Genomic DNA, 27,070 nt, shown 5'->3' with positions numbered 1-27,070 from the left:
GATACAGCTGATATCAGTTTAAATACCTGTAGGAAATTTTATGTGGCTATTGTGAACAATGTATGAAATTAATTGATTATAATCAATTAATTTCATACCTTGTTCACCATACCTACAATAACCTCTCACAGTTAACTAATTAATTATTTCTTTTATTACTGTTTCATCATTTAATTTCTCTCACATATTGCAGAGGAAGCTAAGAAATACTTGAGAAAGATTATCATAAACGTGTTACAAGAAAAAATCAGGGAAATAAAATTGTCAGTTAAAGAAAAGCTGAAACAATCTGAAGAGATGGTGAATAATAAACTGGGGAGTGCTGGCTATCGTGACGATAGGAAAAAGTCATTAAAAATGAATAAACACCACAGGAAATAATGAGACCAAACATAGAAATATACTCATACAACAAGACAACATTTATTTTTTACTGCCATTAATTATATAAAATGATAAGAGAAATAGTGAGAACAAACAATGGAAATTCAGTTTCCTAGAAATTTAGCTTCTGTTCCATGGTATTTGCCAACATCAATGAATGATGTGAACTTAGTTTATCAACCCTAGAAAGATGAAATACAAAATTGACTCTGATGGAAGTTAGAATATATAATGTAAGAGAAATAAATAAAATAAATTTACATTTTTTATGTTTAGTTTCATGATGAATATATCAATAATAAAATGATTTATTACACTGATACTAACTTCATGTTAAATATCATTACTGGGAATTTATGAATTCATGTTTTCCCAAAGTCATCAACTTTTGAATCTTTGGTTAAATCAGTTTCCATTATTTATGCAAACCATGTATTGAACTTAACTTCCTTAGATTTTACATATTTCTAATACCATTATATATCTCCACTCTCTCTCTCTCTCTCTCTCACTCTCTCTCACTCTCACTCTCTCTCTCTCACTCTCTCCCAGAAAAAAATTAACTGTTGTTAGAACTGGAAAAGGGTGGACTCCACCAGTTTTAGAATACTATGAGATACTATATGTCATGCTGAGTACTATCTTAAAGTGGGTGCTAAAGGCACTGCAGCGCCAGGACTCAGAAGGCATAAAGGCCCCTTAATATGATCTAATTACATATTGATGGAAGTGGGGCTCAGTTCTTCAGTACAGTGCATAAACTTGAAAGCATGTGTATGAAGTTCTATATAGATATTTACATAGGTGCAGGAGTGGCTGTGTAGTAAGTAGCTTGCTTACCAACCACATGGTTCCGGGTTCATTCCCACTGCATGGCACTGTGAGCAAGTGTCTTCTACTATAGCCTCAGGCCGACCAAAGCCTTGTGAGTGGATTTGGTAGACGGAAACTGAAAGAAGCCCGTCGTATATATGTATGTGTGTATATATTTGTGTGTCTGTGCTTGCCCCCCAACATCGCTTGACAACCGATGCTGGTGTGTTTATGTCCCCGTGACTTAGCGGTTTGGCAAATGAGACTGATAAGATAAGTACTAGGCTTCCAAAGAATAAGTCCTGGGGTTGATTTGCTCGGTTAATGGCGGTGCTCAAACATGGCAACAGTTAAATGACTGAAACAAGTAAAAGAGTAAAGGCAAAAAGTACTGTAAATCCTCGAGTATAATCCACATTTTTTTCCCAAAATTTAAAGGTCAAAATCCCTAGTGCGTACCATATATGAGGTTAAAAATGAAAATTATTTTCTAAGCAATGTCTGAGTCTCTACTTGCTGTCTCGCTATGTGTATTCAGATGCATTTTGTGATGTGGGGCGCAAAAATACCTTAAGCTAAGCCTGAAAGAAATGAAGTCATAAAATGATCATCCATAACTTGCAGTAAGCAACATTTATTAAACGTTATTACTGTTATTTCTTTATTTTCTGCAAACAAAATGCACAAAAAAGCTACACGTTTGCATTATGTTATATATACAGTAATAATAAAGAACATTAGCGTATACGTTTTTACAAATCAAGGACATTATATAGACCTCCTTGACTCAAGTTAGAGAAGAGGTGTGTATTATACACAAGGTTTAGGTTTTTCAGAGGTACAGCCCCTTAAAAATCCTCTGCGTATTATACTCAAGGGCAGACTATACTCGAGGATTTACAGTAATTATTATTATAATTTCTGTGAACTCTGTAACATAACTTCTGGTTTAATTCACAACTCCCCCACTCTCTTATCTTCCCTTTCTCTCTCTCTCTCTCTCTCACTCTGTTTTCTCTCTTTTTGTCTCTCTCTCTCTCACTTTGTATAAATGTATATATGAATTTACACAGACACATACATATATTTCTCAACACTATCACTAAAGACAGATTTTTTTTCATGGTACTCTTTCTTAACATGTCCATGTTCCAGAAGAATACTTTTCACTTGTACTCCTTGATGTTTCAGTATAAACATCACCACTGCCACTACAACTATTTACCATTATCATCTTCTAGAAGATAGTTTTTTAAAATAAAGAAATTGGTTATTTTATCTATATATAAAAGACAGGATGCCGGTGTGTGTAATATGTATGCATTTCTACAGTTTTCAACTGATTTTCCCCAAACTGTACACGCATATTACTTATGTGACAAGGATGATCATGTACTATAATTTTTTGCCCAGAAAGCAAGAAATCAAGTAAAAAGGTGTTTTACATGGGTTTTTCTCTAAAAACAACCGTTTTCAACTGATTCTCTCCCTTTTCTCATTCTCTATTTCTCTTGCTTATATTCTCTCTCACCCTCTGTAATAGTGCCTCTCTTTTAGTCTGTCTTCTTTCCTTCTTTCTTCTTCCCTCTTTCTTTCTTTCGTTGTTTCCTTCTTTCATCCTTTCTTTCTTTCTCCCTCCCTCTTTCTTTTTCTCTCTTTCTCCCTCCAGCACTACTTATTTATCTTTCACTCACTCATTCTCTCTCTCTCTCTCTCTCTCTCTCTCTCTCTATATATATATATATATATATATATATATGTATGTATGTATATTTCTCTCAACAACTTTTTCTCCTCCCTCTCTATGCAAAGTGAAAGCCTTTTTAAAAGTCTGTGTTGCCTTCCCTTTATGTTGTAAGACACATAAACACACATGCAAACAACCAAAAAATAACTATGTGAATATACAGTCGCTTTTGTCTTTTTTGAAGTATGTGTTGTTGTGTTGTATTGTGTTGTGTTGACAGATTTGCACTTTTAATACTTCACATGTTTTTAATCTCCACTTGTTAGTTGCTATGGTGACAACCCTACCTAAGTATCTGTCTTTCACTCCCTCTCTCTAATAGATGTTGTGATGGGCAGACAAACAGGAGACCGGCTTTTCTGTTATAATATAAGATTTGAAAAGTTTTCTACTTCTTTAAACCACAGTCTTTGATCAGATTCTCAAAATCAATCTTATGTAACTCATCTGTTTCTATACTTAGTAGAGTTAAAGCATTCAGCCTACTTTGTTGCATAATTGCTCTGATGGGATTCATAATGTACTTCAGTGGAGAAAATGAATGCTCAGCTGAGTAATTTGTGACCATTAATGTTAATTTACGAATGGCAACGTCTACATTTGGAAAGTCTCACTCAATATTTAGTTTAGCAAGTTCAAAATGATTTATTTTGTCCCATAAACCATTTACCATTTCTGTGGTGCTTCTCCTTCCCTTGGTGTCCAAGAGACATGCTTATTTTGCTTAATGGTTAATCCAGTGTTGACCACATCATACCAACAACACTCTGCCTTGACATAGTGATCTCAAATTTCTCTCAGCAGATAATCATGTAGAAACTGACTGTACTCTGGGAAGAACATGTCAAGAAGGCTTTTTACCATTGGCTGGTAAAACAATGCAGAAACCAGAGCAGATAGACACTTTACAAGGCAACTGAGGTGGATTGCTGATGTTCTGTGCAGCATTCACTCTGTGAAACTCTGACTGGGCTTGGAGTTACTGGTGCAGCAAAGAGGAAGACCATAAATTCTATTACTGAAGTTGCAGACAAAGCCACTAGAAGGCATTAGATAAAGAGGGCAGACCAGTAGTTTTCTGTTGTTGGGTGCAAGCTGGGACTTGATGATCGAAACCAGCTGTGTCAACTAGATGAGGAGGTTTAATATCGAAAGACAATCTGGAAAAGAAAGACTTGGAAGCTTAAGGACCCTTCATATGGTCAGAGATTTGGGGACATCCTAATTGAGAAATTTGATGAGAGGGAGGAGGAGTTACAGACTTGTGACATAGAGGGCAACTGGGAATTCCTGTGGAACAGCTTGCTGAGTGCCACACACCAAATCTGCAACTGGTGCAAATTCCCATCCAGACCTAGGGTGACGTGGTGGTGAAACGATGTGGTAGACAGGGCCATTAAAGCAAAGAAACAGGCCTGGAAGAGTGGGGGTAGCAGGGAACTGTATCAGATAACCAGAAAGAAAGCTAGGAGACAGGTATGTTTAGCCAAGGGACAAGCAGAAAAGACGTTTGCCTATGTTCAGTGACATGAGAACCAAAGACTTGAAATGTTTCAGATTGCAAGACTGTATGTGAGAGAAAATTGTGATGTCATAGGAGAGAAATGTGTTCACATAGATGATGGCACATTTGCATTTAATGATTCTGTAAAAAAAGAGGCTTGGAAATGCCATTATGAAAGACTGCTGAACATGGAGAGTGAATGAGAGGAGGAGAGTCTGCCAAATGTTGACCCAATTGAGAGACCAGCTATCCAAATCAACAGTACTTTGGTAGATAAAGCAATTAAGATTATGAAAACAGGGAAATCTCCCAGCCCATCAGGAATCACCGCTGAGATGGTTAAAATATCTGGTGGTGGATATTCATCTAGTTACTTGTACTGTAAATCAGGTGGTTCACAAAGGATTCATATCCAATGACTGATGTAACAGCACCATAATCAACTGCTACAAAAGTAAAGGTGATGCCTTAGATAAAAATAATTACAGAGGTATCAAATTGTTGGATCAGGTGATAACAGTTACAGAGAGGGTCACAGGGAAGTCGTTAATTTGCAATGTATAAAGTAAATTTACAACTTTTGCCTGTATTAATTGTTTTCATTGTTTCATTGTTAAAAGCTTATACAATCCATTTTTAGAGTAAAATTTATAAGGTATCATCCATGTTAAGGTAGTTTAGTCAAGATACTTCAATTGCCACTTAGGTGGGTGTCAGGAATTATAACCACTTAAAAGGAGCACTACAGAACCACTGATATATAAGATTGCATTGTTTATACCATTTATTCTTTTGAATAGTATCAGTGGAATTTTCGAAACATGTGTCAAAAGTAAAAATATTTGATTACACCTGCGTTAACTCCATTTTTTTATTCATATTATTCAAAATATTCAACGTAAACACGAAGTTTCTACCTTTATAAACAAGGAGTTACAACACCTTTACTTGTGAGATTTTTGCTGCCTGGTAACTATTTATTTATTTTTTCCGTGTCAATTGTTAACAAGGTAAAAATACACTCATCTATTTATATATATATATATATATATATATATATATATATATCTTTTATCTTCGATTTGTTTCAATCATTAGACTGTGGCACCAACTTTAATTTTTTTAAAGTCAAATGAATCGACTCCAGTACTTCTTTTATAACACTGGTTTTTATTCTATCAATCTCTTTTGCCAAACCCCTAAGTTACAGGGATGTAAACACACCAACACTGCTTGTCAAGGAACAAACATAGACAGAAAGACACACACACATATACATATACAACAGGTTTCTTTCAGTTATGTGTAGCCTGATATCTCTAGAAAGATGAAGTTCTGAGAAGGAAGGACTGAGTGAAGAGGTTAGTGTGGAGTATATGGAGGTAGAAACAAAATGAATGATATCAATAGGAGAAACATATGAATCAAGTGTACTTGAGAGGGGATGGTTTGAGACCAGTTAGCTCGGTGGAGCAGAGTCCATTGTAGTAGTGGTAGATAAATTAAGTAGAGAGAGAAAACAACACATCTATAAGACAAGGCTGAAGCTTGTCTCAGAGTGGTATTATGCTGATCAGTCATGCAGCCTTTTTTCTGAACGTAGTTTGTGTAGTAGCAGTGCTATTCTAGCTGTGGGAGTAGTACTCTACTGCGGTTCTTACCTGAGCTTTATAGGGAGTTAGTAGTTGTTATGGAATAAAGTATTTTCTTGATCTGAAGAGAAAGTCGAATTTTTCTGAATCTATCTTTGCAATGTTAAACATGTGTATTCACCTCAGCAATAATGAGGTCTAGCATTTTGAGTAGCCATAAATACTAGTTGTTTGCTGCTCTTGTTTATGTTAGGAATATGATGTGCAATAATATTAGCAGTAATCTTGTTTATTGGTTGTTGAAGAAAACAAGAGTGTATTGGGACATTTTTAAGATCCCTGTTTATAGAGTCAGTTCATGAAGTCAGATATGTCACGAGGTGTCTAGTTTGTTATGTAGTATACATATGTGCATGGTTGGGAGCATGATAGAATTAGAAGAACATAACTCTAGAGATTTACCTTATATATGCAACATGTACTTAGATGCAAAGCAAATAGTGGGTGAAGGCTTTAGTGAATTGAGTTTTACTCACAGACTCAGGTGGCTAAGAAGTAGAGGAAAGGAGAATTCCAGAAAATCAGTGGAAGTCTTTTCGGTAAGGAACCAGGAGTATTAGTCTGAGAAACAGGAGAACTTAAAGATTGTTTTTGTTTTCTTTTCTCATTGTGTTCAACGTTTTTTTTTTATGTCCTGTACCCATATATGCATGAATGCATATATATATATATATATATAAAACTCAACTTGTGTGTCTGTCTGTGTATCTGCATGTGTGTCTGTGTGTTTAACTTCCCGGCACATCTCCTCCTAACCAACAAATCGTAGAACCACCAAAAATGGTCACTTAAAGTTTAGGCAAATGGAAATTGAACTGCACTATTTCTGTTCCGAAATTCATCTCGCAAGTGCAAAAATCGATAATATGTTTGTTTAGGCCTTATCCCATGCATTGAATAGTGAACTTTACTCAGTCAGCTGTTTGACGTGAACTGTGTTCACCATGTGTGCAAGCATGCGTTAATTGCATGAAAAATAAAAAATCAAGTTATAAAAACGAATCACCGTAATCATTGTAGAAATTTGGCAAAGAAATGAATTTTTGGGATGTAGCCTGGAGGGTTTTTTTGTATTAATCGTTTGGACTTTGTGAACACATACCAATTGTTTTCATAACATTTTTAACACTTTGAATTAAATGTGACCATTTTGCGTTGAGTCTGCAGATTGAATCACTTTAACCAAATTTTAGCAGGCCGGATTTTTGATTATCACGATACATTGCCAGCGATTCCCTGAAACTCTCCCCTGAAATCCCCGTTGAGAAATCTATATATATAAAACTCAACTTGTGTGTCTGTGTGTGTATCTGTGTGTGTTTAACTTTTGGATCTACCAAGTTTCATTATTAAGGATGGAAAGTAGTGTGTAGCAAATCTAGATATATATGAAGCTAAAGTTGTCTGTGTGTGGCAGGTTTGGTAGCCTTCAACTAACACTATCTCCTTCAAGACCCTGCAGCGCAAGTTGACCAAAATTGACAGTATGATAGAAGAAGGCTTGCTCTTCATTCTGTGGAAGATAAAATTCAAATTGGACCATGTTAACACCAAAAATTATTTACATCAAAAAGGTGCTTTTTTTCTATGAAAATCTCTATTTTTTACGATTTTTGACTGCTGTGTCACCATTTTTCGGTGTATTTCAACTGGAAAAATGTTCACTTGAAGAGAATAACAAGTTGCATAATGCAAAATTTTTACTTTGCAAACATTCCAATTCTAAAGGGTCAAAACAAACCCAAGCAACACCGGGTGATACTACTAGTCTACATATATATAAAACTCAACTTGTGTGTCTGTGTGTTTAACTTCCTGGCACGTCTCCTAGCCAACAAATCGTAGAACCACCAAAAATGGGTCACTTAAAGTTTAGGCAAATGAAAATTGAACTGCGCTATTTCTGTTCCGAAATTCATCTTGCAAGTGCAAAAATCGATAATGTGTTTGTTTAGACCTTATCCCATGCATTAAATAGTGAACTTTACTCAGCTGTTTGACGTGAACTGTGTTCACCACGCGTGCAAGCATGTGTAAATTGCATGAAAAATAAAAAATCAAGATATAAAAACGAATCGCCGTAAACATTGTAGAAATTCGGCAAAGAAATGAATTTTCGGGATGTAGCCTGGAGGGTTTTTTCGTATTAATCGTTTGGACTTTGTGAACACATACCAATTGTTTTCATAACATTTTTAACGCTTTGAATTAAATTTGACCATTTTGCAAAGCCGGGCAATACTGCTAGTATATATATATATGTACATATATGTATGTATATATGCATATATTTATATATTATTTATATCATTATATGATCGAACGCCATGCATCCTTTTGCAAGTGAGTTTTATCTTAATAATTACAATGCACACTCTTCTATCTTTACTATCTCTTCTCTGTTCTTCATCCTTTCTGGGTTTTCTCTCCCACCCTTCCCTATTATTCTCCTCTCCCCTTCACTGTTCCCTCTCTCTCACTCCTCCTCCTCGACTCTCTCATCGCTGACACATGACGAGAGGGAATCTATCTTTCTGACTACTACCTTTGCAAAGACTAAACATGCTTATACTGTCTCTTCATAAGCTTGTCTCCTTAAGCGTTCAGAATAATTTTTCCATCATCTTGGCTTAACAGCCCTCATTGTTTGTTTTTACCGCTGTGTTCTCATTGTTCTGTCTTTTACTGTTTTAACTTTTTTATTGCTTTTACTGTTTTATTCTCACTGTCCTGTTCTTGTTACCACTTTCACCCCCAGTAAAAAATTCCAAATTAATTTGCTTTGCGGGAAGGACTTTTCATTGAAGTTGCGTCTTGTCCTTGCCTTCGAAATGTGGAGTAGTTGAAACAGGGTCAACTGAAGAAGGGGAATATTCTTTATTTTGTATGTCTCGTTTCTCTGTTTGCTTTTTTTCGTTGTCCCCCAAAAAAAGTTTGTTTCTATGTTTTTGTTTTTATGTTTTCGTTTCTCAATTGTGTTCAACGTTTTGTTTTATGTCCTGTACCTGTATATGCATGTATATATACATATATATGTAGCTATGTACAATAATATGTATATATTTATATATTATTTATATGTAGCTATGTATAATAATATGCATATATTTATATATTATTTATATTATTATATGATCGAATGCCACACATCCTTTTCCAAGTATATATATATATATATATATATATATATAGTTTACAGTTCCATTATAGGTAGGATCAACGAAAAAAGTACTCCATCCTGTGAGAGATAAATATAATTTAATATACTCAATTACAAAAGTTGTACTAATATTTTCATGCTTTAAAAAACATTAATTTGGCAGATTTATAAAACATGCCATGTATCTCCAAGCAATCTTTTAGGCTCAATTCATAATGTTAGGTGTATTTATAAACCAGGATGCTAATGAATGAGAAAACATGAGAAAAACAAGAAGAGAAGCAAAGTAAGAAAACCAATATCTTTGTCCTGTAGAAATCATAATTAATGTAGCTGGGGCAGAATAATATAACAAGGTTAATTTTTGATAAAGCAGCCCCCTACTATAACAATGTCCTAGCTAATAGCAGCTTCAAAGATGAGATATCAAATAACCCTTCAGTTAAAAATATGGATCCTAAAAATAGACCTAGGAAAATAATATCCTTCAGATATGCTTTCTCTTTAAATATTAAGACTAACATAGGCAAGAAATTCCTAGCATTATTAAATAATTTTTAAAAGACACTCGATAAAAATTTCATACAGCTGCAGCCCCAATATGAAGGACATTATCACTCCCAATTGTAACTGTGGAAACCCTGCAGTTTGCCTGGTTGATCATGCATATCTGATAAATATGGTTGTTTATGATGTCAAAGTTACAGTAGTGCTCCAAAACAACATAATTGAGAAGAAAAATTACACAGGTTTATGCCAAGGAAATTTTAAAAGTTGTTATGCAAACCACCAGTCTTCTTCCTGACACATTCATAAAAATAAGGCTGCTATGTTGGCTAGCCATGTATGGGATTATATTTAGTCCCCTGTCACCAGGGTGGGAAAAAAAAAACTATCTGTATTGGCTTCAAATGTTTCCAGTAGATCAAAGCAGGCTTCCACTCTTCTCTTCTCCAAATCAAGAGTCAACTTCCAAGATACCCACTTTGCACACATTTACCAATTCTTAAAGTCTTCCAGTCTTCTGCAATGCATTGTGATTGCATTGTGATCTCAGAAAGAAAAGAACATTTTCTCACAAACTTTTAGAACTTTATTTACATACATTACATTTTCATATCTAAAACGACTACCATACATAGTTATGTCACAGGACAAAAAAAAAACAAAAACAAAACATACAAGTAAGTGTGCAAAAGCAAGAAAAAATGTACAGTAGAGCAAACAATGAAAAAAATGTCCCAATTATTCAAATAAGTTATGTGGAAGGTAGCAACAGTAACAACAACAACATTGGCAACTCTTAAACAAATTCAAACATTATAGTCCATTCATATTGCAGCTGTGTGGAAACAAATTTTCTCTCAACACTAAATGAGTAGACAAAATGTTTACATCACAGTTGCAAAAGAAAATATGTAAATGGAAGAGTTTTGTAAAACACAACAGCCTTTTTTGCCAAATGATATAATCCAGGAGAGGGCAAAGAGAAAAATATATATATCACTACTTATGAAAAGACACAAGCAGATGAAAATTCTCCACATATCAATTAGTACAACAGTCCCCCAAAGACATATTGGGAGAAGCTATCTTGATTGAAAAAGCAGAAGTTATGGCACTATTTGTTGTACCTTTAAAACTGAAAATGCAGCCAAAACACTGGCTAAAATTGTCATGTATATCTTTGGTGCTACAGTACATGAGTCAATCAGACATGAGAGTGACAATAAGAGATATTAGACATGACCTATAGCTAGTATTGACTTTTGTGTAGCTGTATGGGAGAATGATCAATACAGACTTATCTAAAGGTGATGAAAGGTAATCCAATACCCTGTGGTCAGTGGATGTCAAAATGAACTTGTACATTGTAATGACCCCAGAAGGCCACAAGGATATACAGAAATTGTGCCTAATAGAAGGCACCAAAATTAATGATATAGTTAAGAAAACATAGTTGCTATTTTTCTCAGTGTAAAACACACCTTAGAGCTGAATGTCCCAAAGAATACAGAAGAATAAACAAAAACACACAAAAAAATGAAAACAACGAAAATCAACAACAAAAGAACTACAAACCCCAGTTTCCAAAGCACCACCATTCAAAATTCTGGGAACAGCAAAGCAAATATCTTTTAGCCCAGCAAAACAAATAGATGAGCAAATACCCTGTCCTCTAACAGTATCAACCTGTTGTAAGAAAATACGATAGATGAAAAAATCACAAAAAAGGCACAAAACAGTCTAATCTATTTTCTTTGTTCTATGTTTATGAGAAACAATTTCTTTTGAAATGACAGCAAAATCATTCCTCTGCAAAATAACAAAGAAAATGTAGAAGACAAAAGTAATTAATATCTAAGATTTTTTTTTTACAATAATAAATCTCTGAGCGAGGTATAACCAGTAGCTGCATGACATCATGAAGTATATTTGCCATTTAAATGTGGCTAACCCTTAAGGGTGGTTGCTACTGTAGCTTGTAGCCCCAGGAGGACACCTCCTCCAGCTGACTATTGACACACTTTTTGTGCCCTATCAGTATTTGCAAAGGGAAGCCATCCTTCCGATCTGCAATCTGACATGATACACATGGACTCGAGTTTCTGGGTATTGACCCGTCATCAGCGTGTGACAATCACCGATTGCTGATGAAAAGTGGGTTCCCTTTGCAAATATATATCCTTTTTCCCACTTTTCATTGTCAATCAGTGATTGTCACACGCTGATGACGGGTCAATACCCAGAAACTCGAGTCCTTGTGTATCATGTCAGATTGAAGATGGGAAGGATGTCTTCCCTTTGCAAATACTAATAGGGCACAGAAAGTGTGTCAATAGTCAGCTGGAGGAGGTGTCTTCCTGGGGCTACAAGCTACAGTAGCAACCACCCTTAAGGGTTAGCCACATTTAAGTGGCAAATATACTTCACGTTTTTTTTTAGATTCTGGAGTTACAGACTTTCTGAAAGGTTTGGAATGACACAAGAATTGTTAAGTTGAAAATATAAACATCATGCAAAAAAGAAAATTAAAACATCATATCAAACTTTTTTTTAAAATACTGTCAAGATGCTGGTGCTTTTCAGTATCAAAATACATTAAAAAAAAATGCCTAGTGATACATTTGTTTGCACTCAAATACAATCTGAAATGTGTTTAAGTGAACGGGATCATTGAGTACCCAATTCAACCTAACCAAAAAATCATTCATTGCTTATTTTTGTAAATTATTCTTTGTTTTAATTATTCTGTTATAATTGTACCTTTTAAATTTTTTCTATGTAAATATGTTTATATGCATACATATATGTACATGTATGCATATATTTGTGCATATGTGTATTTATATGTATATGCACATGTGTGTGTGTGTGTGTGTGTGTGCCTTTTAAGTTCTAAAATTCTTAAAATATCCTACCATATATTGTTCAATGTCGCATACCTTCTTTCATAATTTGTAACTATGTTTTTTTTTTGTTTTTATAGTTCACTTTATACTTCCTTTGTAACCTCAAGTAAAAGTTTTATATTTTTTGTATCTTATCAAGCCCTTGTAGCTAATAAAGAAAGGTCCATCATTATTGTTATTATTATTATTATTATCATTATTGAGTGAGAGAGCAATGCATGCCATCAAAGTGACAATGGGGTACAAATGACAATCAATAATTAATACATTGGGGTACAAATGAAACCCAAGATACCCATCATGACTACCTGTCTGATAAGGGTACACCAGGCACACATATCACAAACCTTATGTTTGCAACATGGTGATCTCATATCAAGATAAATAGCACATGGCCTTGCAGGTGGAGCCCAGTTAGAATTTTCTACAGGTTGAGTAGACCAGCAAGCTGGCAGAATAGTTAGCATGCTGGACAAAATGGTTTGTGGTATTTCATCCATCTTTACATTTTGAGTTCAAATTCTACCAAGGTCAACTGTGCTTTTCATCCTTTCAGGGTCAATAAATTAGGTACCAGTAAAATACTGGGGTCAATGTAATTGACTGGTCCCCTCCACCAAAATTTCAGGCTTTGTGCCTTTAGTAAAAAAGATTATTATTATTGTTAGTATGCTGGGCAAAATGCATAGCAGCATTTCATCCGTCCTTACATTCTGAGTTCAAATTCCACCAAAGTCAACTTTCAACTTTACCTTTCCTCTTTCTGAGGCTCAATAAAGTTAGTACCAGTTGAGCACTGGGGGGGGGGGGTGTAATTGACTCACCCTTCTCCTAAAATTACTGGCCTTGTGCCGAAATTTGGAACCATTATAGTTATTATAAACAAAAAGCCTATTACCTTGTAATATATTTCAATGTCTCGTTATTTCCTTTTGGAGATCCTTAAGTTATTTCTTCCCAAGTTTGATCACTTTTTTTACAGACTTTTTAGCTTCTTCATGAGTGCCAATTTCTTCTAGTTTATTGCTCAAAATTTGTTCAGATTCTCTCAGTTTTTCTTTAATTGATAATTTTATTTCATCAATTTCTACTTGTAAGAATTCTGTGATCAGCTTTTTCAGGTATTCTTCAGCTTTAAACTCTTCTTCTAGAATGTGAGAGAAAACGAGAATTTGAATTTGAGTGTGAGAAAATGAATGAATAAGAGAATGTCTAATTGACTAAGAAAGAGAAAAAAAAAATTTTAATAATGAAACAGCAAGAAAAAAAATTATTATGTAGTTACCTTTGAGAATCAAATGATCCAATCATATCCTGAATATATAAACTGATTGTTAACTGCACAACCTCCTGCAGATCCAAAAGTTTGCTGAAGGTCATGTGACTATCCCCTCCTAACAAAGCCATAACTTTTTTTTTTCTAATGTCACAGTCAATGAATAAATTAGGGGTGTCGAAAATACAGTCTGGAGGATGGATGTGGCCAGTGGAAATGTTTAATCTGACTCTCAGCTCAATATAATTAAAAAAGTATTTATTATTATTTTTTTCAATTTAAAATATTCTAAAAATATATATATCACTAGCATGCATTCAGAGTCAGAACCCAGTAAGCATCATGATTGAAACTGGTTCTGATTAGTTAAATAATTAAAACTTATAGAATCATTTGCTATCTCAGCCAACATCAAAGAAGTTCATGTCTCTATATTCTAAAAGATGTCTATACATGCTGATTCAAACCTTTATTTTCTCTCAAATTTCCTCCTCCTCCTCATCATCATCATCATTTAATGTATATTTTCCATGATGTCATGGGTTGGATGGTTTGACAGGGTCTGACATGCCATTGCACTGCAGCAGATCCCAATGTCAGCTTTGGCATGGGTTCTATGGCTGGATTCCTTTCCTAATGCCAACCACTTTACAGTGTGTACTGGGTGCATTTTTTTTGTTGCTTTTTTCATGACACTGGCACTACTGAGATCACCAAATAACTTGTAAGACAAAATAAAGAATGGGAAAGAAAAAAGCTTGCTCATCTGAGTGGGTGTGTATTTGAGAGAGGGATAGATGGCTGTTTTATGCAAGATGTTCAAGCCTAAAATATTATAGAAAGACAAGTGTGGGTGTCTTACTATAAAGGAGATACAGGGCTTCCCCCATATTATGCAATATACACCGCCAGAAGTTGTTGTGGACAAACAACAGCAGTAATTTTATTCAGCTGAATACAGGTCATTGATTGGTTGAAATTACTGAAATACGACAATTTTAACAAAAAATAACTTCCAAAATACAGAATTTTCTCAACAATGCCAAGAGTAAAAGATGTTCTATGTGACACATTCTCCCAGTATACAAAGTTTGAAAGTGTTTAGTTACAAAAAATTACTTTTTTTTAATCTGTCAGTCAAAAGATAAAGATCCAAAAGTTTATTATCTTTATCCATTTAAGGTATCTGCTAACTAACCTTTTATAGGTTCAGGAGTCACCTCTGCTTCTTTTTCAGCAGCGGTAATTAATTCTTCTTGAGATTCTTCAGACTCAGATTTTTCTTTCTCCTCCTTTTCAGAATCAATATGTATTTCTTCATTTGAAATTTACAAAAGAAAAAGAAAAAAAATCATAAAGAATTTTTCAAACTCAATTTTTCAGGAAGACAGCAGCTTTTTATTTGATTCACTTCTATTTCCTCCAAAGAAACACCTTACAGATATTATTTAACCTACACTCAGTTAAATTTTTACTTCTGCCTCTTTTTGTTCTCTTTTTGACATCATCATCATATGTCAAAAGAGATAACTTGACATTGTAAGAAGTTATAGGAATAGTTTTGCTTGCTTGCATGGGCACAAAACAGTAGAATATGGTACTTGTGAACATTCAAAAGATAGAGAATCATAACATCGACCATTCTTGGTATACAATTCTTATACATTTCACCATGACAACCACTTCTATCATTAACTAGAGTCTGAGGAAACTCATGATAATTCGCATTGGAAAAAAACTGAATTAAGGAAATTTATAAAATAACATAAATCTGTGTGTCATGAGGTGAAATAAATTCTGAGGCTTATGGTAAGCCTGGCTATAGGTAGGCATGGCTATAGGCACAGTTGCTTTCAAACCACATGGCTCTGGGTTCAGTCCCACTGTGTGGCACCTTGGGCAAGAGTCTTCTATTATATAACCTCAGACTGACCAAAGCCTTGTGGGTGGACTTGGTAGAGAAAAATTGGATATATATATGTGTGTGTCTGTGTCTATGTCTATGTCTATGTTTGTCCCCCACCACTGCTTGACAACCAGTGTTGGTGTTATGTTCCTGCAACTTAGCAGTCCAGCAAAAAAGACCAATAGAATAAATACTAGGCTTAAGAAAAAAGCATTGTGGTTGATTCATTCAACTACAAAATGAATTCTTCAAGACACACATCGTATATGTGTGTTTGTGTCTGTTTGTCTCCCCCAGCATTGCTTGACAACCAATGCTGGTGTGTTTACGTCCCCGTAACTTAGCAGTTCGGCAAAAGAGACCGATAGAATAAGTACTAGGCTTACAAAGAATAAGTCCTGGGGTTGATTTGCTCGACTAAAGGTGGTGCTCCAGCATGGCCACAGTCAAATGAGTGAAACAAGTAAAAGAGTAAGAGAAGTATAATTTGTGCAAATGTATGAATCTGTAGAATTATTTTACAGCAGTGAAAATGTTATCAAATGCCACCCAAAACACATTAAGCAACAAATTGAAACACAATCACAGTATCTCCAGACCAAAAGAAAACTTCTGCTATACTAATACCATAACACCATCACCACTCCAGTATTACATTATTGCCTTCACCGTTGTCACTTACCTTGGCTTGCATCGGAATCTGATGGTCCAGTGTAGTTCAAAACTAAATCAAGCCGCACCTGACATTGGTAAAGTTTTTTAACAGTCCATATTATAAATAAATAGATTAATTGGTTAATGTATAAAGCAATACACACATATTTCCCTTTACTCCAGATCAACCCAAACAGGACCCACAGACCACAACTGACAGAGAGTTAAGGGAAAGAGGAAGTGGCATTAATGCCATGTAAATTTAATACACACACACATATTTAAGATTGAAAATAAAAACAACAATAAAATAATTAATAGAAGATTTAAATGAAATACAAGATAGTAATGAAACAATTGGTGAGAGAATGGGTGGCAATAAAATATACTGAATGTGATAACAATAAAGGAGCTATTAAAATGGAATAAAATGAGATGGTAAAAAAGAACGTAATAAAAATATTAAAGTGAATTTAAAGAGATCAAGGTCATATTCTATAACAAAATGAAAAAGAGTTTAGTCCACAATCAAGTTGTTCTATAAAAACACCATTTTATAGTGTTAAAGCCACAAGAAATAGTAACCAAATCTTATCAGTATGCTGTGCAACCTTCTAAGTGTAGTAAAGCACTTTACAGTACCAGTTTCTTCCCTTGCACCTCTGAACTTTGGAATTTCCTTCCACAACCTTTTAAGTCTAATAAACATTATCACCTATTGACCTCTGTCTAGTGTCCATTTCATTCTAGTAGCTCTTACGTTTTCAGTGCTTTAAGGACCTTGTAATGAGCAAATGCTTTAAAAAACAAAAACACTGGACAGTGTACCTTGTGATACACAAAAAAAGACACCCTACCAAACTTACAAGGATGTATTGGTTTCAAATTTTGGCACAAGACCAACAGTTCTGCAGGAGGAGGCAAAGTCAATTAGGTCAACCCTAGTGCTCAATTGGTACTTATTTAATTAGCCCCGAAAAAGATGAAAGGCAAAGTTGACTTTGGTAGAATTTGAACTCAGAATGTAAAGATGAACAAAATGCCACTAACCATTTTACCCAGCATGTTAACGATTCTGCCAGCTCACCACCTTACTTTCAAGGATATATTAAATACATAAGGTAGCATATACGTGTGTGTGTGTGTCTATATCCATTATGGCTGATCTTACCAATCGGTTTCATGCTAGGGGTTCAGAGAAGTGTTAGGTGTCAGTCTGATTATGTAACCCTGCGCTCTTCAGAGGTAGCCGCTATGGAATGAAGTGTGTGTGTGTGTATATATATTTATATATATAATAGAAATAGTTACAAAAAGAAAATAGAAACTACACATGGAAATATAAGGGAAAAGTAAGAAGAAAAATAAGTGAAAATACACATTGGAAATCAAAAAAAGTAAAAGCTTTTTATGAAAAGTAACGATAGATATATACAATTAGATGAACTGAAGTAGGAATAAAAGTAAAAAAAGTCATTATTGTGAATTGTTAAAGAGATTCAAAAGCATACTGTATATTTGTTGCAGTATAAATATATATATATATATGAACTGCAATAAATATACAGTACACTAAAAATGCACTAGATAGATAGACACTATTCTAGATGCATACTACATAAGATTTACACTACACTAAATATACACTACATCAGATAAACATTACAGCAATCATACAATGCCTTAGATGAACGTTACTGTCATTTGATGCATTTAAATACTTAATCTAAAATTTAGAAAACAGGATTTGTGCATAATGCATTCAACAAGTTTGAAGAACCAGGTGGTGTCTGCACAAATCAAATGGTATAATGAGGAGTGTCTATTTATTTTTGAGACCTCTTTGTACTCTACATTAAATACACACTGACCTAAATATTCACAAACTTCAAATGCACTATACTGCATATATACAACACTAGACATACACTACGGTAAATATACATTCTACTACATATACTCTGTAATAGATATACAATATATTATATGTACTACCTTGTGCTAAAGTTCTTGTTAACATATTTAAAGTACTGATTTAAAAAAATTAAATAAAAGATTATCTCAAGAAAGACAAGAAAATATTCTTTTCTACTCTAGTCACAAGGCCCGAAATTTTAGGGGAAGGGGCTAGTCAATTAGATCGACCTCAGTACACAACTGGTACTTAATTTATCAACCCTAAAAGGATGAAAGGCAAAGTCGACCTTGACAAAATTTGAACTCAAAACGTAAAGACAGATGAAATACCGCTAAGCATTTCGCCCGGTGTGCTAACATTTCTGCCAGCTCGCCGCATAAACACAAGAAAATATTAATTACTTCAATGAATAATTCTGGTCAAGAATGACAAAGGTGACAACATCGTCATCATTTAATGTCTGCCTTCCATGCTGGCATGGGTGGGACAAACACGAAATCCAAATTAATTCAAAATAAAACAGGGACACAGGGTAGGGAGGGAGTCTGAAGGTCTTAGAAGGGAACAGTAAAGAAAGCAGCTTATATATAGATAATGAGATAGCCTTACCTGTTGAGTGAATGCAAACTTATAGAGCTTAAAATGTCTAAAATATGTGTTAATCACATGGTCAGATATCTTCTTTATTTCTTCTGATGAAAACAGCTGGATGCTGAATGGTGGACGCTAAAAATAGAAACCAATTAAAGGGTGGTGATCAGATGGTGTTGTTTAGCTCAGATCAGATGTGATCCAGCAGACCCATGATCAAAGGTGTTCCATTTGTGACCACCCTGTCCATTATCCAGTCAAGAAGTATCTATGGTTACATTAGCCAATGTGTCCTGCCTTTATTAAGAAGGTAAGACAGGCTCAACAGGGTTACAAAAACTGCTAGAATTAGAAACTAAATGTCACTCAAATTTTACCCTACAATCTTAGAAAAGGGAGAGCACATTGGATAATGTAGTCAGAGATACCTTATGTCTTATTAGTTGGAATACCTTTAACCGTATGTGTCCTGGATCAGTATTTACCTGGGGTTAAACAACCTTAAGTGACAGGACAAGAGTTCTAACACAGTGATACTCCTGCTGAACTGCCAGTATCCACATGCGCTTGATGCAGTCAGAAATGCACTGGGAAGGTCATATAGCCTGTATGTCAGACTAGTGGTTTCCAAACAAACTGAGCTTCAATGACTCCAGCATAGTAAACAGTCATGAGAAGGATACACAGAAGAATTTCAACATCAATCATAAATAGTGGGAGCTAGTAGAATTGGAGAGATGTGAACAGCATCCAACAGTCCCTAAGGGCTCCCAGATATGTGAGTCCGAACAAAATAAACAGAGCTGAATAATTCAGGCAAACTACAAAGGAAAATGCCTTCAGACTTCCGACTTACACTGCCAAAGACATTTTTGTGCATGAAGAGGACTAACTAGCCATCTACATACTTACAAAGTCTGACAATCCTAGGACAATTAGATGGTTCTCATCGGTTCAATGGATGAGCAACTAAATAAATGGAGAGAGAAAGAGAGTCAGTTTGATGAAGCATTACAAAGGGATAACATATATGAAAGGGCATGTAGATTACACTCTCTCTAATATATGTCATGGTGTCACCTATACATGGCGCGAGACATATTAAAGGGAGAATTATAGACAGTGTGACGTGTATATGGGAGTGTAACTTACACAGATACTGTGATATGTGTTAGAGGGAGTGCCAAAAATTGTGCAAGGATATCTTACAGAGTGTCATAGTATGATTTATATTAGAGAAAGTAACATAAGCAGTATGTCATATATTAGAAGACAAGTAACTTACACTCCCTCTAAATACATGTTACAGTATCACTGATATACAGTGTAAGATTTATTAGGAAAAGTGTCATAGACCGTGTGACATACATGTGGTGAGAGTTTAACTTACGCACACACTGTGAGTTACAAGGAGGTCTTTAAAATATGCAAACGTTTCATCCAAGTTACCAAACGGGCTTTCTGAAAAGGATAAAATAAATAGAATTCATATGAAATACGATGCTCTGGCAGCTAAAAGGGGCAAATTTACATAGGTATATTGAATAATAAATGTTGTAATTATTGTTGTTGTCATGATTATTGTTAATAATGTAAAGGTAAGATTGATGCTGGGATATCTCTGGTCAAAGGAAATTTAAGTGTTAGTTGTTTTTGATTGAACTACACTAGATGTTGCTTAGCCTCAGAACAGACTAGAGCAAGAAGGCCTGTGACTAAAGATGTTCCAATCGCAACCAGCCACTCTTTTTCCTAAGCATAATGCATCTAATTTCACACTATTCCAACACACCTTTCTTTTCTGAGATGTGTCTGGTAATACCTAATATACCTGTATGTATACTCCCTAACATACCTGTGATGCTGGATGTGGTAGTCTGTAACATTTCTGCGGTACAGGAACTGTGTATGATGGCTTCTAAAATATCTGTATAGCTAAGATTGTGTGTGTGGTGGTCCTTAAAATATCTATGGAGATGAGATTTTATATATTGGTAGTTGCTATCATATCTCTAATACTAGGACTGTGTGTGTGTATGTATATGTATATATATATATATATATAATATATATATATATATATATATATATATATATATATATTTGATTCATTTGACTATTACTAGTCTGGGAAACATAAAGTGTCACAAACTGATGACTCTTGCAATGTTCTAAATGTGTAATTTGTGTATATTCACCTGCTGAAAACGCTATTTTTATTCGCATGATGTAATATCTCTATTCATCAATAAAAAAAACTCATTGGAAACAGCTGTAGTGAATGAACAATTATCCATTTGTTGTTATACAGGGTTCACCAAAAGTCACCAGACAGTAAATCAAAATTCCATAAATACTTAATATTCAATTTTATTTATTCATTCCAATTATGAATGTTTACTAATTGAATGCTGTGAGTTAAAATCACTGTTTTTATTTTTTCCAACATGTGTCTATTTATTAGTGAAGTCTTATATAAAATATTTTTTTTGTTTTAATCTTGTAATTGAATGATTTTGATTTACTGTCAGGTGACTTTTGGTCAACCCTGTATATACACATATTTATATATATATATGTTACTTTTGTTTTTTTACTCATTTCAGCCTTGTGGCTGCAGTCATGCTGGAGCACCACCGTGTGTATGTGTGTGAGTGTGTGTGTGTGATGATTCTTAATATGTCTATGTGAGTGAGGGGTCCATAATAAATTTGTGTACTGAGACTTTGTGTGGTTTATGGTCCCTAACATATCTATGATACTAGAACTGTGTGTGAGCCCTAAGATATTATTACTTAGACCATGTGTAATGGTCCTAAATATATCAGTGGTACTTGGACTGCATGTGTGTGTGTGTGTGAGAGACGTTCCCTAACATATGTGATACAGAGGCTATATGGCAGTCCTGAACATATCTGTCATGCTGAGACTGTTGTTTCCCTTTTACATGCCATTACCATCCCTATATGGTGAACAAGGATAATTAACAGCAACAGTAACAACATCAAAAACAAAATCAACAATAAAGATAAATGGAGTTAAAAACTAAAGGCAAACTTGTCTCTATTTCAAATATTGATTAACAAAGATCCTGCCTTGATAAACTTACCTATACAGACTTCATGAACACGTTTCACAATTGAAAAATAGGCAGATAACTGTTCAACCCTGAAGTCTTCTTCTCTTGCAAATTGTACAGCATATGTGTAAAGATTAAGAAGAATCCCTTCTTTTTGTACTGTTGCAAAATTATTAAGATGAAAAATTTCAGCAAGGATCCTAAAAGACAAACAGAGGAAATATGAATAAAACATATCTGATCATTGTCAAAAGAAAGTTTGCAAAAACTGTTATATTGTCTCTGAGATAATATTTTAGCATAGCTCCATACTACCTTATCCAAAAGTATGGCCGTAGTCTGATGACAGAAACAAGTAAAAAATAAATGGTAGAAGATACAACCGTTGAGAGAAAGAACAGCAGTCACGAGTATATTTATGAGTATTTGAAATGATATAAAGTATAAGCAATGTATGACTGGGTACTAAAATGGTGTCACAGACTCAGTTTACCAGGAAAAAGTTTCGGAAACTATTTTGGAACTGCTTGGGACTTGAGTCTGTTCCTGATGCTATGATACAAAACTGGCTGTTTTAAAGAGTTTATATCTAAATTAAATCCTTCTGTCATTATTTTATGTAATAACCTTTTGTTATGTTCCAGACATAAGTTTAGTAATGGAGGGAATAGTCTAGTTTAACAAGAGAAACAGAGAAGGCTCAACAAGTAACATGACTGTGTGCAATGAGTGTACTTAAAGTCAAGGTCTCATTCAGCGAACTGGACCAGAGCTACTAATGTTCTTAGTTAAATTCCAGTCAACCTTCATCAAATAGACACATGGTTACAGATATACCAACCATGGACATCCTGCTTTTATTCAGATGTTGTGTATATATGACTAAATTATCAAATGCATCCTTCAGTATTTCAGACTTGAGGTGTGGTGTGCTTTGAGGAAGATTTGCCTACTATTTCTAAGAATTCATCTAAATGTAAAGAGGCTCCTTTATCAGCTTACACATAGATGTTCATTTGTTGGTTCATGAAAAGTATAGTTTGTTACAGTAGATTTAAAAGTGAGAGGAAGATAGATAGAGAGAGAGAGAGAGAGAGAGAGAGAGAGACAGACAGACAGACAGACAGACAGACAGACAGAGACAGAGAGAGAGAGACAAACAGACAGAGCAATGATGGAAGCAGAAATATTGTTTTATTTAGAAATGATTGTATTTTCTTTTTTCAGAGCTGAGGTAGACAAAATTCTTCATGGTATTTCTTCCATCTCTTTACATTCTAATTTCAAATCCTGCTGGGGTCGACTTTGCTTTTACATCCTTTCAAGGTTGATAAAATAAAGTCAAGCACTGGGATCAGCAGTATCAACTAAAACCCCTTCCCCAAATTTAAGGCCTTATGCCTGTGCTAGACACAATTATTTACAGATACTAAAGCAATCCCACTTTAAAGTGAACACTTTGAAACACTGTGACCAAACAATATGTCTAGTTCCTTTACCAAAGAAGAATCTGCAGAAATGCCAGAATGATAAAATCCAACTTGAAGCTATAGATACTTACTCTTTCACATCTTTCAGTGTTGGGGCTTCCAAAAGTATTTCAGCATTTTCTAAGTCCAAATCATTCCTGTTGTTATTTTAATATAAACACAAAAGAAAAATTAAATATATTATTCAGCAAATTTTAGCCATTCCATTCACATGTGGAATTATTTCTATAAAAATAATTACACTTTTCTGAAATATTATTTAAATAAATTGTAAAAGTTAAGTTTTTATAACTCTAGATATAATGATATTTCTTTTGTATTGTAAAAGGCATAAATGGAGTCAACTATTTGATATTACATGATTAGAAATATCTATTGTTTGGTCAAAACAAGATGCTGTGGTGTTTATTTGTTCAGCATGAATATTTTCAGGGATTATATCTGTCAGATGTATTTTAGATACTTGTTACCATGTATATCCTAGTTTTATACTAAATACACTGCATCCCTAAACATTGTAAGTGGCAACTAAGTGGGTTGACAAGAACATTTGACTGTAGAGGATTGCCTTAGAAAATTCATTCAATTTATCCCATTATAGGAAATTGGATGCAAAATGATAATGAGTATGATCTCAAATACTTGATGTCATTCTGTAGAATAGGCATAGTTAACCTTTTTCAAGAAGTGGGCTACATGAGACATGACTCATCATCAGGCAGGTCACACTAATAAAAAAAATTCAAGGTAAATTCATGAGAGGCAAGCCCACAAGATGCAGTTTGCCTATGAGTGCTGTAGAGTATAGCAGGTGATCTTCTTGGGTTTTTTTTTTTGTTCATTACAGATAAGCTCTGATCAAGCAGAACTCTGACCAAAGATGTTCCAGCCCTTCATCGCATATTGTTTTCAGACAATTTATTCAGTACTACATTATCCAATGTGCCCTTTCATTTTTAAGAAAATAAGTTGTGATTTGAGGGAAATATGGCTGCTACTTCTAGTATGTTGAGCAATCACATAGAAGTTCATATGTTAGCTCTTAATGTTCTAGTGTTTTGTAATGTCTGGATGTTTGTAGGGTGTTGTAGTGAATATGTGTATTGGTGGTGTAGTAGCATGCTAGTCTTGTAGTGGCTCTGTGTATGTTGGTGTAATGGCTGTGAATTGATGGTGTAGTAATCTAACTGTAGGGGATGTTTATTAGGTGGTGTAGTGCTGTATACTAGTGGTATATTGGTGGCATATTAATCATGTGTTGGTGATGTTATAATTATATGTATCAATGATGTAGTAGCTGTCTGTTGTAATGTTGCAATGGATGTATGTATTGGTGCACCAATAGCATTCTGGGAGTTTTGTTGACGTATTTAAATGTCTATGGGGATGTTGAAGATGCTGCCTGTTCTGTTGCAATAATTAGATAAAACATACTTAAATTAAATGTTGATTATAACAAACTTACCAAACAACAATTGTAGCAGTGTGAGATTGAGGCTGAAAAAAATTAAAATGGTAATGAACTTAACTAGATAGTTACTTATTTCAAAACTTAAATATAATTAGAAATTACAACTTTTTATTTATTTAATAATAGTTAGAAAAACAATGTTTGTATATGCTGTGGGCTTTCTCTGATTGATACAGTTTCTGCTTAGCTTAAATGCTTGCATGAATAAGGGAGATTGAAACTGTCTCCATTAACATTTCCAAATCATTGACATTTCTAATCCATAGAAAAATCAAATCATTGACAGTTCTGTTATGTTAACTATTAGCATGTTGTAGTGATGGTCATTGCATATCAGCACGATCTGCTAGAAATAGCAGCCAAACCTCTCCCAAATGAAACTCTACTGTCTTGGGAAAGAAAAGAAGTACCTTTATAATAGATCTTCTCTATAACGGTTGACTTAAGATTAAACAACTGCTACCTCAACAGTGGATGAAATAGAATTCATATCTTTCATAATTACCCATAACTGTTTCTCTTGTTTTAATATGATAAATATGTAATATATATATATGATTTCTTTACAGTTTATCTTTTATCTGCTTCAGTCATTAGACTGCGGCCATGCTGAGGCACCACCTTGAAGTATTTTTAGTTAAACGAATTGACATCAGTACTTTTTTACATTTTTAAGCCAGGTACTTATTCTGTCGGTCTCTTTTGCCGAACAACTAAGTTACAGGAATGTAACAAAACCAACACCAGTTATCAAGCGGTGGTGAGGACACACGCACGACGGCTTATTAACAAGGGTTTGGTTGGCCCAAGGCTATAGTAGAAGACACTTGTCCAAGGTGCCGTGCAGTGAGACTGAACCTCGAAATATGTGGTTGTGAAGCAAACTTCTTACCACACAGCTGCGCCTAGAAATATATTTTAAAGAAGAACTATTTCCAAAAGACTTACCAAAGGGACACTGCCCATCGACATACCAACTGTTTCCATTGTTGCTTTAGTTAATGTAATATTAGAGTGGCGGTAGAGAGTAGGTGATCGTACTGGTGCAGTAACTCTGTAGTAGCAGCGGTGACGGCCGCGATAGTGTAGGGACAAAGGTAGTGGTAGTGGTAGTGACCGAGATTGTGTAGAGGTGGTGGTAGTGACGGTGTAATGACACTGTATAGACTGTGTAGAGGCAGTGGTTGTGGTGGCGAGGTGCGAAGAGAAATTGTTTCTCCCAAAAGTACAGAACGCGTCGTTGTTATTGGCAACAAATGTAAGGGAGGTAACAAATAAACGCTCTAATTTAAACACGAGACTGCAGGATCGGACGAAGTTTGTAGTTTTGTTACGATGAATAAAAGGAAGGGATCCTTTGTCTGCGAAAGGAAGGTCCTGCTAAAAACATCAGATTTTCTTTTTCATATTCGTTTAGAGCAAGTTGTTTTACACCTATTACACTATTTTTCTTTTGTTTTTTTTTTTTTTTTGCTCGGGCCAAACGCTTTAGTTTAACCAAGCCGGTTACATCGACTCCAGTGCGTAACTGGTTCTTATTTAATCGACCCCGAAAGGATGAAAGGCAAAGTCGACCTTTGAACTCTAATACCGCTAAGTATTTCGCAAATTTTTTATTTCCCACAAGGGGACTGTACAATCTGATATGGGGTTAGATTTAACGTATGAATTGACATAAAGATGAATTTTAAAATTTTACATAAATATGAAGAGTTCGAATGATAACAAGACATTACAAAATGGAGTGGGGATGCGGGATGTGCTCGGACCCCACGAGCCCCGCCTCACCACTGATGCTTTGGGTTCATCCTGCGTTGTATTCATGCAGTCCCATCCATACGCAACATTCGTGCGATATTCTTTCATCAATCTTGAAATATTTTCGCGGATAGGCATTTTCTCTCTAACCCTATTTTCCTACTTAGGTGGAAGGTGAAGAAATTCACCATGTTAGGGCCAGAGATAAAAATGCCTGTTATTAACCCATTCACTCGCGTCTTCCAAATCACCTC

General features: G+C 34.8%; 2 protein-coding genes across 4 annotated transcripts in view; one reads left to right on the top strand and one right to left on the bottom strand.

Moving 5' to 3' along the window:
- Nucleotides 1-569, top strand: part of LOC115216215 (coiled-coil domain-containing protein 189-like) — a 29,443-nt gene extending 28,874 nt beyond the window's left edge. For all 3 annotated transcript variants that reach the window (XM_036506658.1, XM_029785413.2, XM_036506657.1), the window contains one exon: nt 194-569. In XM_036506658.1, the coding sequence (XP_036362551.1) occupies nt 194-381 (188 nt within the window). In that variant the 3' untranslated portion in view covers nt 382-569. The remainder of the gene's footprint in view (nt 1-193) is intronic.
- On the bottom strand, nt 400-26,436 carry LOC115216214 (coiled-coil domain-containing protein 189-like). Its single transcript, XM_029785412.2, has 11 exons — nt 26,007-26,436; nt 25,053-25,084; nt 23,659-23,724; nt 22,128-22,297; nt 20,409-20,479; nt 19,037-19,153; nt 16,538-16,595; nt 15,148-15,264; nt 13,572-13,820; nt 11,343-11,453; nt 400-566 (listed from the first exon to the last, which is right to left on the bottom strand). The coding sequence occupies exons 1-9, from the start codon at nt 26,043-26,045 to the stop codon at nt 13,621-13,623; spliced, it is 870 nt and encodes a 289-aa protein (XP_029641272.1). The 5' UTR covers nt 26,046-26,436; the 3' UTR covers nt 400-566; nt 11,343-11,453; nt 13,572-13,620.
- Between the last annotated feature and the right edge of the window lie 634 nt (nt 26,437-27,070).

The sequence above is a fragment of the Octopus sinensis genome, linkage group LG10 (genome assembly GCF_006345805.1).
Source record: "Octopus sinensis linkage group LG10, ASM634580v1, whole genome shotgun sequence".
Taxonomy (NCBI): Eukaryota; Metazoa; Mollusca; class Cephalopoda; order Octopoda; family Octopodidae; genus Octopus; species Octopus sinensis.
This window is presented reverse-complemented; position numbering and strand designations above follow the sequence as displayed.

Coding starts and splice junctions, on each gene's coding strand:
- LOC115216214 (XM_029785412.2), bottom strand. CDS start 26,045: ATGGAAACAGTTGGTATGTCGATGGGCAGTGTCCCTTTG. Junction 23,725..25,052: donor ACTGCTACAATTGTTGTTTG/GTAAGTTTGTTA, acceptor AAATAACAACAG/GAATGATTTGGACTTAGAAA. Junction 16,596..19,036: donor AGTTTGCATTCACTCAACAG/GTAAGGCTATCT, acceptor TACCAATGTCAG/GTGCGGCTTGATTTAGTTTT.